This window comes from Schistocerca gregaria, chromosome 2 (assembly GCF_023897955.1).
Source record: "Schistocerca gregaria isolate iqSchGreg1 chromosome 2, iqSchGreg1.2, whole genome shotgun sequence".
Taxonomy (NCBI): domain Eukaryota; kingdom Metazoa; phylum Arthropoda; class Insecta; order Orthoptera; family Acrididae; genus Schistocerca; species Schistocerca gregaria.
The window spans coordinates 812,395,305-812,408,836 of NC_064921.1; the positions used below are offsets into that span (position 1 = coordinate 812,395,305).

The 13,532-nt window shown below is 36.5% G+C and overlaps 1 protein-coding gene across 2 annotated transcripts in view; it reads right to left on the reverse strand.

The window, feature by feature from the left end:
* LOC126335119 (vesicular glutamate transporter 2.2-like) overlaps nucleotides 1-13,532 on the reverse strand; it is a 169,485-nt gene that overhangs the window by 28,725 nt on the left and 127,228 nt on the right. For both annotated transcript variants that reach the window (XM_049998073.1, XM_049998071.1), the window contains one exon: nucleotides 4,533-4,767. In XM_049998073.1, coding sequence (XP_049854030.1) covers nucleotides 4,533-4,565 — 33 coding nt within the window. In that variant the 5' untranslated portion in view covers nucleotides 4,566-4,767. The remainder of the gene's footprint in view (nucleotides 1-4,532; nucleotides 4,768-13,532) is intronic.

Consider the following 13,532-nt stretch of genomic DNA (forward strand, 5'->3'; position numbering starts at 1 on the left):
AGTATAATTTCTGTACCAGCCAATTGCACTTATTTATACAAAAATGTAAAACGAAACAAAATGTTTTCTCGTGATTCTATGTCTGTTTCATATTATCAGAATTATATTACAGCACCTAAATGAAGTGATACTCTCTGTTACAGTGCATCTCAACAATAAGAAATTTCTCTCTATAATTTATGTGAAAAACAAAAATGGCAAATGCATGAAATATAGCATATGCTCTGTGGTTTAGTTAAAAGTTTAAGGAGATTTGTTGTGTAAGTTTTTTTATGAAATTACTTGTTGGGTTCTACTTCCCACAAAGTTCCTTAATAGAAATACATTTAACATAAGTAAGATGTCTTAATTATACTTACTCTTCAAGATGATCAAGCTTCTATACAAACCTCTCTGAAATAGTTAAAGTATAATTATCAAAGGTACTTTGATTAAGTTGTTACTTGGGAGTGTAGAGAAAGAGATATTACCAGGATAAAATATGTCACCAAATATTGTAAAGTGCTTCTGTCAAAGCCATTTAGTAAACACATTCAAAGAATTTCACTCTCCTGTAAGGTACCCAGTTTAATTACACAATTTTTCACGTAATTGCACAGCCACACCACAAAGGCATTTCTTATCCCATCAACTGTAGGAGCACATTTGTAAGCATACCTGTCACATGCTATGCTGAAATTACTGTGGAACATTTAGCATAGGTATGACAACTCTTCAGCTATCTGCCAACATGAATGGCAAGTTCCAATTTGCAGCTAATTACAAACTTGGCTGCTCAGTTGCTGAACATGCTGCAGACTGAGAAGTAGCTGTCAAATTAGGAGAGCTAGATAATGAAATACCTGCCACTGGATCCATATGAGACTAGGAGATAAAAACTCTTTAATTGAACTATATCATACATATGTACAATTCCTTGAATACTCGATTTCTCATATTTTTATGTTTACATGCACTTTATGTTCATATTTCTTAATTTCACCTGTGTTAAAGGCTATTTAAGATTATTTTAAGTTTAATTATGATTTGCAAATGGCAACATTCATTGTCTCATTCCAAAAACTAAATTACAAAAATGTAGAAATGAACATTTCCAGTGAACATATTGCAATTCAGTCTATTTATTCATTTTAATGTCAGACCACTTATTTAATACAATCTTTTGGTTAAAATCTGCATCACAGAACTATCTAGACAATAATGCAAAATAAATGGCCGCTTATCCAATATGTAAATAAATATTGCAATTATTACTTTTAGAAAATTTCTGCTCTCTTACGGGCAATTATTTAAAATTTTACATACTTCCCTTGTCATGATATGATGTGTTAAAATATTTTTTTTTTTGTTTATAGAACTGTTCTAGAATATATTTTACTATACACAGGAGGATATGTCAGAACACCCAACATTAGTGACTTTAAGAGCTGCTTCAGCTATGGAGCTCCCATCCAGAACCAACTCCTTTAAAAGTCGCACGTGCAAACTGACCCTCCATCATATCCTCTGTTCTCATAATGCACTTTGCTAAAAACTATCTTAGTCCGTTTTCCAATCCTTTACTTTCATCCTTTCCTCTAGTAGTTTTATTCACCTGTAGATCTCGTTTACAAGGATATAGGACATCCTCTTGTACATCAATATTGAATCTAGACCTTGCATGGCGTTTTCCCCCACGTTTTTCTCTCACTACTGTTCCTACCTTTCTCTCTCTCTGTTTGTCTCTCAATATCTCTTTTTCTCCTTGTTATACACCATTGCTTCAGTTTTGTGACTTAGCTTGTTGAATCTTTCCTTCCACTGACAATGAAAGACAGCTGTCTCTCTGTCTCCTATCCCATTACTTACTTCGTCCCTAACGGGTATATCTTTTGCTTGTCCAGTCCACACTTATTTTCTACTCTTATAACATCTGTCTACCTGCCCAACCACTCAAAAGCATTCATTGTCACCATGGCCATTGATGGCTGTTTTTGGAAGTCTTTGTGTGTATGAGCGGCTGCTGTTAAACTGAAAGAGGAGTAGGGACTTGAAAGATAGTGAAGTAACCTGTACCCTTATTGTTTATGAACAGTGCATCAGTTAACAACAGATGGGTTGTTATTTATCCCCTTTTTGGTTTATAATTCATTCTGATGCAAGTACTCTTTTGTATGAAATATACTACAAGCTTCTAAATAATAATTATGTGTGAAACAGAAACAACAGCTAAGTGTAGGTAACTCAAAAGTATTATTTTATAAACTTTCTCCACCTTTTCAAAATCTCAGTGGCGAAATACAAAGCAGTATCACACCAGATTACGGATTGATATGCTACTATGCAGAAGGACAGTACGATGGGTCAAAATGTTTCATGTTATGTGGGATAAGTCAGCTGATTTGGTCCACAGTGGAAACCAGTCTGGTGGACTGTCAGGTGATTATTTGTTAAAATGAATTTGTCCCATGAAATAAACTGACAAGAAAAAAAGTAGTGGAATGGTGAACTCTCATCAGTGGCATCAATACACAGTAGTATTATTGGAAATGGACAAACATGTCATCAAGACTTAAGTATTTATAACCTGTATTGTTACCAACACCCATGTGTGGGGATGAGTGTGGAAACCCACTTCACAGAGTCAGTCTAGTGAATGATGTCACCAAGGGTACCATGATCAAAAAGTGACACATAAGGAAATGACTATATGCAAAATGAAACCATCAGCACAATACACTACCAGTTTTTACCACAAAACTACCACCAAATCACAATTTTGGTACCTACCAACTATGTTCAATCTAATTTCTTTCCAGCCATCATAAAAATTAAATACCCTATATATAACTAGAAATTATACTTCTGCCACTTAGTTTATGAGTACAGAGAAAGCACTGAGGAATCTATCTCTTATTTCTGTTCTTCTGTAAAGGATTTTAGTTAAAATAGCTTGTTTACTCTTTATCTCTTTTTCTCATTTGTGTGTGTGTGTGTGTGTGTGTGCGAGCACCCACATGCGTGTAACAAAGCACTCCATAGTACCATGATTGTGTTTTGAACAGAACAAATGAAGTGTGCCACTAGAAAGCTTCTTAATGTAGATTTGAATGTGTGATACTCATTATTCATATCTTTCTGTTCTGTTTGGAATCAGTTGGTGATAGCTGCCTTTTGATAGCAGACAGTGTTATGGGTTATGGGTTAATTAATTGTGATCAGATGATGGTTAATAAAACTGAAACCAGTCATCATCAACAGAAGTAACAGAAATTTCAATTTGTAATGTTACTATTTATTTCCAGTTAAGATAAATCTTGCATAATATCATGTTCAGATCTTTATAACATTTAGGGAAATGTTATCCAAGGGCAAATTGTGTTTCTCTATAGTGTCCACTGAATGAATGTAGCAGATACTTTCGAATAATTAAGTCCATATTATGAACTACAAATCCCATACACACACAGACAGTCAAGTTTTAATTTACATGGCACTTAAAGAGTGGCCTACAAAAAGTTCGTGAGTTCATGAACTTATACAATTTACTCTGAATGCTGTTTGCTGTGCTAAGAATGTTCACTGTGAATACCAGAGTTGTCACAAAATTATACCATCAAATATATTATCTTGGAAAAAAACAGTGCAACTGTATATTTCACCTTCTGAGGGTAACACTGTCATAATTTTTAGTTTTCTCAATTAAATTTTTCTTTTGATACAATGTATACTGTGTCTGTTTAAGTGAATACAGAGATTTTTCTCACACAGTAGGAAAGACACTAACAGCCAAATTTTACACAAGATCCTGATGGTGTTATAAAATAAGGATTCCATCTAACCTCAGTCCCATAAAATCAAAATGTTCTACTACAGTGATTTTCAATCATCCTTTGATAGTGAAATGAAATTTTTATGAGGGTTCTATGTCATGAATATTGATTCAATGACATTCTGTTCTCTCTATGCTATGTGTTGATGTTACCAACCCTAGTAAAAATTACGTTTTACTTGCAGAGGATGACTGAAAATCACTGAAGTAGAACATTTTAAATTCATGGGACTACATCTTCTGCAGCATTTACATTACAGACTACTTCTACACCTACCTACGTACTCAGTAACCACTGTCAAATGTATAGCAGAGGGTACTTACCATGGTATCTCATGTTTTGGTTTCTTCCTGTTCCAATCTTATATAGAGAATGGTAGTTTAAATGCCCCTGTATGTGTTGTAGTTAGTCTAATACTGTATACATGACCCCCATAGAAGCGGTATGTAGGGAGCTGACAATAATTATGTATTCTTCATGTTCCTTGTAGGCTTCAGCTCCATACATATTGTTCCTACAGGAATGATGAATACATTATTAAACTAATTACAACACAATGTGTGTGTGTGTGTGTGTGTGTGTGTGTGTGTGTGTGTGTGTGTGTGTGTGTGAGAGAGAGAGAGAGAGAGAGAGAGAGAGAGAGAGAGAGAGAGAGAGAGAAGAGTTATATAGACGGTATATGACTCATTCTCCAGTTGTATCAGACAACAAGAGACCAACCTGAAAACAGCCCATAAGCACACGAGCAGCCATCAGCAGGTATAAGCTGGAATAGGCAAGGGGGGGGTGTGAAAACTGACAACAGCACAGAGCCAGCGACTGCTATCCCTACGAGTCTAGCACCACCAAACCGAGTAGCTAGCCAACCACCTGCCAGCTGTGTGAGCACATAGCCATAGAAGAACATGCTCAGCACTAGGCTCTGCACTCTTGAGTCCCATGGAAAATCTTGCTCCTGAAACAAACAGTTTACTATGAAACTTTTATGAGGGGTTCATACTTAGTGCACAATACTCCATTAAGAGATTGCCCAACTGTGTCAATAAATTAATTACAGTTGTTAGCTGAATAACACAAATGGTAACTGCACATGCCAAAGATTAATTTCTAGTCAATAACTTTGTGTGTTTTCTTTTAAACTGAGTAATGTGGCACATAGTTCAACACATTGCATTTATTTTTAATATTTAAGACTACACTGCAATGGACTCCTCGAAGAATGAATGCATAATAAAATGAATGAACTTTAATCATCCAAAAGCGAATTATTCATATGTGGGACACATCACCGCGACCACAGCAGAAGCCTGTTTTTTTTTTTTTTAAATAAATAAATAAATAAATAAAAAAAGAACATAGACGATGAAAGTTTTAATGTTAACTTATATTAAGACTCCTACTAAGCCAAAGATGGCTCCATTATCTGTTATTTTCAGATTTGTTGTAGACTCAGATGCAAAGTCATCATTGGGGAGTGGAAAACATTGGTGATGGCAGCCCTTGATAATATGAAGTATAGTGCAACAAATTATTTGCACAGAAACAGTAATCAGACTTTGTAATAAGAAATTTAGATTGCAAGGATCAACTTGTAAAAACACATGTGTATATGATGGTGTGTGATGGGGCGCAATCAAAACACCACCAAACCATTCACTTCCTAATGCAGTTAAATAGCTAAATGATGAACAAACTGTGTGTACATCATTAGTAAAGGAACATGGATGAGTGGCCTCTAAATAGAAACATACATGTATTTGAATAACATTATTATCATAACAAAAATTACAGAGAAAAAGCAAATGCATCTCCACAGGAAGACAATCATGACACAAAAGATAGTAGAAGGAGTCTTTGTGTGATTCATTTATTTTGAAAAATATGAAACAGAAGTAGTGCTAATCATCTGCAATGATCTCTGACATAGCGAGATATATTAATTTGTTACAAGCCCTAGCCCAACAAACAGAACTAAGCTTGTGAAGGCCTCATCACAACTGTGCGTTATACTTTCAGAACAATGAAGCAATTTTGTTGTTTTAACATGCCTGATTTAGACTGTTTGTGGTCATGTAAAGATAACATTAAGTTAGTTCCCTAGAAGGCTGTGGTTGCTTCATTCTCGTATTCTAACCCATTTGAGCTTTTACTCCATCTTGAATAAGCTAGTTGTGAATTGCGTATTTAATCTCAATACATTTTTGGGTTTTAAAATTTTAAAGTCCTTATTCTTTTCTTAAGATGTATCACCATCTTAATGAAAATAGCATTAAAAACAAAGAACAAGCAACGAGGAATGCATTCTGCCCTTCTCCTGGTGTGATTTAGGAAAACAAAAAAAGGCAAGAAAATGAGATGTGGTGCAGACCAGCTGACGTAGCCTGGTTTCGTGTTTTTTTTACTGAGTATATGAAATCATAAAGAGAAACTATCTCTGGTGGTATTATTGCTAATACAGCCTGACACCCTGGTAGAGTGATGGTGTACTGGAGATAATCTGTCAAAATCTGATGGTGAGAGAAATTTTATCAGTCAGTATTTGATGCTTTAGGATGAGAAAATGGATTAACACATAATTCTTATCATTGGACTGTGGACCTACTGCAGCATTAAAGCTCAAATATTTCCATAGCATGCCATGAAATAAGAGAATATAGCTCTGTTGATGGTGACCTGAGTGTCAGACGGGAATGTTAAGCTCAGTTGCTCTTTCTGGTACGATCCAAGAGTTGTAGGTTATGTGTTTCACTCTCTCCTTCAATTTCATTTCCACAGTCATTATGGTAATACAGTCAATGATGCTGTAATGCAGACCCAACATTGGAACAAATTAGATGCTGGTAATGGGTTTGATTGGAAATTGTTGGTCTTGTATTTTCCACAGTGCAAAGAGACACCCTCCTCTAGCAACACTTTTCCTCGACAGAAGTAGTAAATACCAAAAATATTTCTCGAATTTTGGACAGGTCAGTGTTGTATCAGCTGTTTTTCTGAAAAATTTCATATAATTTTATATACAATATGTTATATTATGAGCTACAATCTATGAAAAGGAATTAATTTATTTTCGTTGCTACAGTTGATGTGTACTAGCTTTGGAGGTACAGTTAAAATTATTTTTTAGATACATTTGAAATTATGAAATATTTGGCACACTTAACATTTCTATCATTAGTTACACAATCTAGTACTGTTTATTATATTTATTTCTGGATTCATTTATCAAATAATAATAATAAACTGATACAAAATCATTTGCAAGAAAGATTGTAAACCTTTTGAATACTGTTATTACCGCAGAGTGAGGGAGTAGTAAACATGCCTCTGATGTGATCGGACGTATTTTTGTACTTTGGATGAACAATCTAATTTTGGCTTTGTTAATATGAAAATTCAAAAGATAGTGTGTTACAATAAAATGTGATGCAAATAAACATAGAAAAACAAGAAGTCTGCACAGACATCCTTCAAATTTATTTAGATCAATTGGACCATGAGAACCTAAAATGTGAAAATTTCAGTTTCAAGAATCAGACGCCTAGATATGAAGAACTGGAGCTAACCATGAGAGAAAAGATAAGTAAAAAGTTTATTGTAAATCTCATTCCTCTCAAATCTTATGAAAAGACTTACCATCAATGACAGTAGTGACAAGAAAGGAGGGAGGAGTAGATTACAAGTGTGGCCATTGTACTGGATCAATTGACTAATAATGTAGTTTTATCTGTTGCAGAAAAGAATGTAATTTATTAACAATTTATGTATGAATAAATTTCTGATCACACGATGCAAGAAAACCGAATGCTGCCCAACAAAACACATCATACCAACAGTGAAGATGTGGTACCAATAATGACAGACTGGGTCGAATGAAAGAGGACTTTACAACTACAACCAAGGACATCAAAAAGGAAAGATAAGTACAAACTATTTATGAAGTTAATTTGTTTGTTGACTTGCGAGCTTGTTAACAAAATGAATAGAGATGAGGGTAGGAGTGAGGTGGAAATGAAAGCTGTAGGATCCAGTCAGGACGTGTCTGAGCTGAGCGAAATCATATTCAGTAAAGAAACAGTAAAAACTGATATTTTTCAGTTAATTTTGGCAAAAATAGAGGAAATGAAGACAGATAACAATGACAAATTATACAAAGTACAGGATCAGATGGACCAACTTACTGATCAAGTTTCAGAGCTAAAAAATGGGTTGTCACATAGGTTAAAGAGCGTGAATGAAAAAGTTGATGTTTTAGAAAATAAGTTTATTGCTTTGGAAAATGAGTTGATAGTTGAGTCAGTGAAACATTAAATAATGCTGAAGAGATCAGAATTGAAGAGAAGGCCACAGCAGAAAAAAATGGAACAAAATATCACTAGTTTAAACCAAAAAATTTAATTGTTGAAAACAAAATGCAAACTAATGCAACTGTTTTAGATCAAAAAATTTCAGCAGTTCAGGAAATTTATGCAAACAATGGTACTGCTTGGTCTAACACTCCTATCAAAAGTTTTCATCAGATAATTTACCACACTGCACCACTGTAGAGATAGTTTTGTGTCAGGCATGAATGATAGTCAAAAAATTAAATTTGTTAAAAGATGTCTTGAAGTCGATGCTCTGTCATGGGTAAATTTAAATTTATGTCAGTGGTAAACATATAAGAGTTTTGAGAAAAGTTTTTAAAATAAATTTTGGTCAAAAGTTGAACAGGGGAGAATCAAGATTCAATTTTTGAATGGTCCTAATTATAGGAGTAGGGACGGCACTTTGAAAGAGTTTTGTAAGAACCAACTTAAAAACTTAGCACACCTTGACAAACCATTTGACAAAATGACCTTGACTGATCCACTTAAGAGGAGATTACCAGAAAGGTTGCAGTGGGATTTAGTTCACAAACCTGACGATTGTCTTGAAAATTTTTACGATATGTTGACAAGCTGGATAGGGCAGCAGAAAGAAGTATGTACCATAATAATCAGAATAATAGAAATCACAATGTGGGTAATTACAGAAACAAAGATAATGATAACTTTTATCAGGATCAAAGTGTTAACAGAGAGAGAACTTTTGATCATCATCAGGATAGGAATAATGGGGATAACCATGGGCATTTTAATAGAAGAAACAATCATAGAAGTAACTACTTAGGAAATGGCAGTTCACGTCAATGAAGGTCCATAGTTTTGGGGTGACGAAACACAACAAACACAGGAGCCCCAAGTTATTCTTGCAATTAGGTAATAATAACAGTGTTAATGATATGGCACATGTATCTGAAATTGAACAGAACGAATATCAGATTTCTCATTAATGTTTTGCTCAAAAGTTTTGGTCACTCAGTTTAATTATGGTGATGTAGATGCTAATCACAAACCAGAATGTGAGAATAGTGAGAATTTTGATATAGTATGTACTAATGATTTCTTCTCCTGGTTGGAAAACAGTGTTGTCGATGTACGTAAACCATGTGATAGATTAGATTAGTTTCTCATTCCATAGATCCTTGCTGAGGAGATCCTCGTGGATGTGGAACATGTCCTTTTTTTTTTTAATGGGATCTGAACTAGATGATAATTTTGATGTAGATGTGAATGAGAGCTGTGAAATAACTGAGCTAGGTGAGTCTGAGACTAGTGGCTTATTGCAAAGGAATGTAGGTTAAGTACATGACTTTGATGTAGATGAGAGTTGTATTGTTAGTGATGTTGTTGATGAAGTAATTTTGGAGGAATAGAAGATGATTGGTATCAGGTATTTTTGGTGTTTGAGAATAATGAAGTTTCAGAGTTATTTGAAAATGATGTTAACAATAGAGGTAAGGTAAGTGATGTATGTGCTGTTGTTAAGTGACAGTCATGGAATACTGTTCCAGGCAAAACAGTTTTTGATTAATGTTACGCAGAGTGGTGACCCAGTCAGTTAAGATGAGGTATCTGTGAACCTGGAGAATAAAGGTGAAAACTTTTTGAAGTTTGTTTGGGACCATACTGATGATAACATAGATAAATGTACATTCTGTAACAAGTTAGCTATGATTAGTCAGATTTTGTATCCAAATTGATGGAATAAAATGAACAAGGATCTAAGCAGGAAGTTTAAATTTGACAGCAATCTGTTTTGTTTTCCTTATGTAAGAATTGGTGATAGTTTTGCCATGTAATCTATTCATTGTGTTCAATCTTTACCTGACAACATGAGTAACCAAAGTAATGCTATGATACCAATTGCAGTAGCCACCAGAAAGATCGCAGGAGGCGCACATCGGCACGGCGTGTCACGGACAGTAGTTGCCGCAAGTAAAGTCCTGTCCACCAGAGGGCACGTGAGAATTCGGCCCCGCCCTCTGCTGGCGGAACAACAACAACTCGGGCAGCATGGATCATCAGTTCACATCGGGCATGCCTAGCAGAGAGTTCCCAGTCTACACTATGTGATGTGCGACGGAAATTGTGAATTGTGTTACTACACAATTGACAATGAGTAGGGTCGTTCTTTCGCATGTTGCGTCGTCATTCCGGCATCGCCAGCATTCGAGATGCCCCGCTGAGAGCCGGCCCCCATTGCAGGCCCGGTTTCTCAGGAGGCTGGTTCCCCTGTGGTCGTCCCTTCCTCATAGTCCCTGCCACTGGGTCTTGCCCCTCCTGACGTGGACCGGGATCCGAGGTTCAATGGCTTGTCACCTGTTCTGTCCCGGGCTCCAGTAGTGGGACGACGGGGGCCTTTTCATGTGGGTCACTTCCAACCGTATTCGAAGGTTCTGGCTCGAAGGTTAGCACATCCCCCCCGACTCCAGCCTTCCAATGGATGTGGAGGTCATCGCTACTGCACGACACTCCACGTTCCGACGCAGTGGATCGCAGTGGCTTCACCCCCCGAAGGAGGAGGAGTGCAGTAGCCACCAGAAAGACCGCGGGAGGCGCACATTGGCGCACGGTGCATCACGGATAGTAGTTGCCGCAAGTAAAGTCCCATCCACCAGAGGGCACGCCAGAATTTGGCCGCGCCCTCTGCCGGCGGAACAACAACAACAACTCGGGCAGCACGGGCTGTGCCCAGTCAGTTCACATCGGACATGCCTAGCAGACAGATCCCGGTCTACACTATGTGAAGTGCGACAGAAATTGTCAATCATGTTACTACACCAGTGAAGTTGATAAAACTCTGAAGACAGTGTGGATGTAGCATGAAGTGACTGACAACAGAGAAGATGATTCAGATTTTGGGTGTCCTTATATTAGAATTAAGATTGATCAGTGTGAAGGTGATACCGGTAGCCCGATTTGTAGTATATCTGAACAATTTAGGGAAAAAATCAAGTACAGTACGAATTTTGTGGAAATGTCCATTATAAGTGTAAAGATATGAGGAGCTACATATAAGCAAAGCAAAATGTTGAAATCTCAGGTACTGTTAACTTTTTGCATAGAAAAGAAGATCTTTGAACATAGATGCATAGTGACCTCTGGTCTGGAAGAGAATATACACTACACTTGCAGAGTCTGCCATTAAAGATCTAATAATAAATTTTCATATCTTTTACTGTTAAAATTAGAAATAGTATCTTAGTATATCTGTGCGTATCACCTTACTTGTTCATTTTTTTGTTGCATTTAGCTCTGTTTATTATAGTTTCATATATGAACACATTAATCCTTTCTGATGTAAACCCTGTATACTTGGCTTTTTTTTCCCAATATACAGGGTGTACATAAAGTCCAGGAACACTTTCAATTATTTACAGCACAAGAACCAAACATTGTACACATATCATACATATGTAATTTTGAAGAGAAACCCTTACAGTTTTTTTTTCATGCATAACACCACAGCATAGTTTGGTAATTTGCCAATAGTCAGTGCTAGTCACAAATATGGCGATCATGCTATAGAAGGAGACAGCTGTTTAATGAGATGGCCTGCCCGATCACCAGATCTCACGCTGTGTGACTTTTTTCTGTGGGGACACATTAAAGATCTGGTGTGTGTACTGCCTCTACCATCTGATTTAGCAGATCTCTGGGAGAGAATATGGGAAGTGACTGCCACAGTTGACGATGCCAAGCTGGTACGGGTATGGCAAGAATTTGATTACCACATTGATGTCTGCCGGGTCAATCGTGGTTCCAATATCAAATGTTTCTTTAAAAAAAATGTTCAGAGTTTCTCTTCAAAATGCAGTATGAATGATATCTGTACAATGTTTAGTTCTTGTGCAATAAATAATTGGAAGTGTTCACGGACTTTATGTACACTTCGTATATAGGCAGATCATATGGCGTGTGATGTGAGGGAGGTATTAAACAGCATACTTAGCACAGAAAACAATGTTGCAGGATTTGATGTGAATGCCAGACAGGAAGTAATCTATCCTTTGGAGAGTGTGATGAGAAATCTAGGGAGGAAACTGAAAGATGTGGGAGGATCCACTCCCACACTCCTGCATGGTTGTACCATTGCTGGTCCATCGACTTACAAGAGATCATAGGTGCTGGGTAATGTACTCAAGCATCTGTTAACTACATCTGTGTTGTGACTTAAATTCGTAAATTGTTAGCCAAGAAATTATCCTATATGAAGAACTCATGGAACTATTTGTTTAGAAAAACAGTCACTGCTATGGACAGTATTATTACACATAATTGTATGTTTTTTCAAGTAGGGGGATTAATTTCCCAATATATTAAGTGTTTTTTTATCAGTGGTAAATGAATCTTCTAGGCTTCCATGTACATAGGTTAGTTTGTATGAACAATTAGCAAATAGTGTGGAAGACATTTATGAGTACAGACAGTATAACAAGATGTATACACTTCTGATTTCACACACTGATTTTGGTCCTCATGGTACTTGATTACGTCATAATTCAAAGCTATTTATGACTGATTACCTGTATTTATCTTGAGTACTGCAATATTGTATTTCATTGGAACTTGAGTTTGTAACTCTGTTTTGGGTACCCCTGGTCATCGCGACTCTCTCTCATTTTGGTATCTCAAGCCGTTAATGAAATTTAAGAAATGTTGCGGATATTACACTCCGGCTTTGTCGCTCGTGCAGCGCGATCGCAAATGACTGTGCTATGTCAAATCAGTTTTCTTGAGGTAGGTAGCAGGTAGAGACCTCCACCCATGTCTAAAGAAAAATTCAATATGTTAGTTAAACTTCATACATACCAATATATTATTTAGTACACACCAAACGCAAAACTGTAGCGACCCCCATTTCTCGTTGAAAACTTTTACGAATCTAGCGCAGTGTATTAGTTCCACGAAAATATCACAGTAATTATGACCATTAAAGAAATGATGGGCACATCATCATGAACCTGACATACACATTTTTTTAACTAAATGGTTTTTGTAAAATCGTTTGAGAAAAATTGCAGGGCGTGAGTCTCGATTCTGTCCTTGCAGACCGGCCGAATGATGGCAAGACAGTGTCGGCCTCCCCTTCCGAACAAACAAATGAACTCGCACAGCGATTTGGACGAAAACTGTCACTGCACATCGGTCACCTAATCCTGCGCGTACTCTTATTTCTCCCCCGAAACAACGCATTCTAGACGTAAAAGTCAGGTTACATGACAAATTACCTAGTAAAGAATGTAGTTCAAACTAAGAACTCTTAAATTTTTAGCATGATATTTAGTTGCAGGCCAATGAGTCATGTCAAATGCAGATCACACAGAAAGGGAAAAGAGAAGAATTTTATGATGTAGCT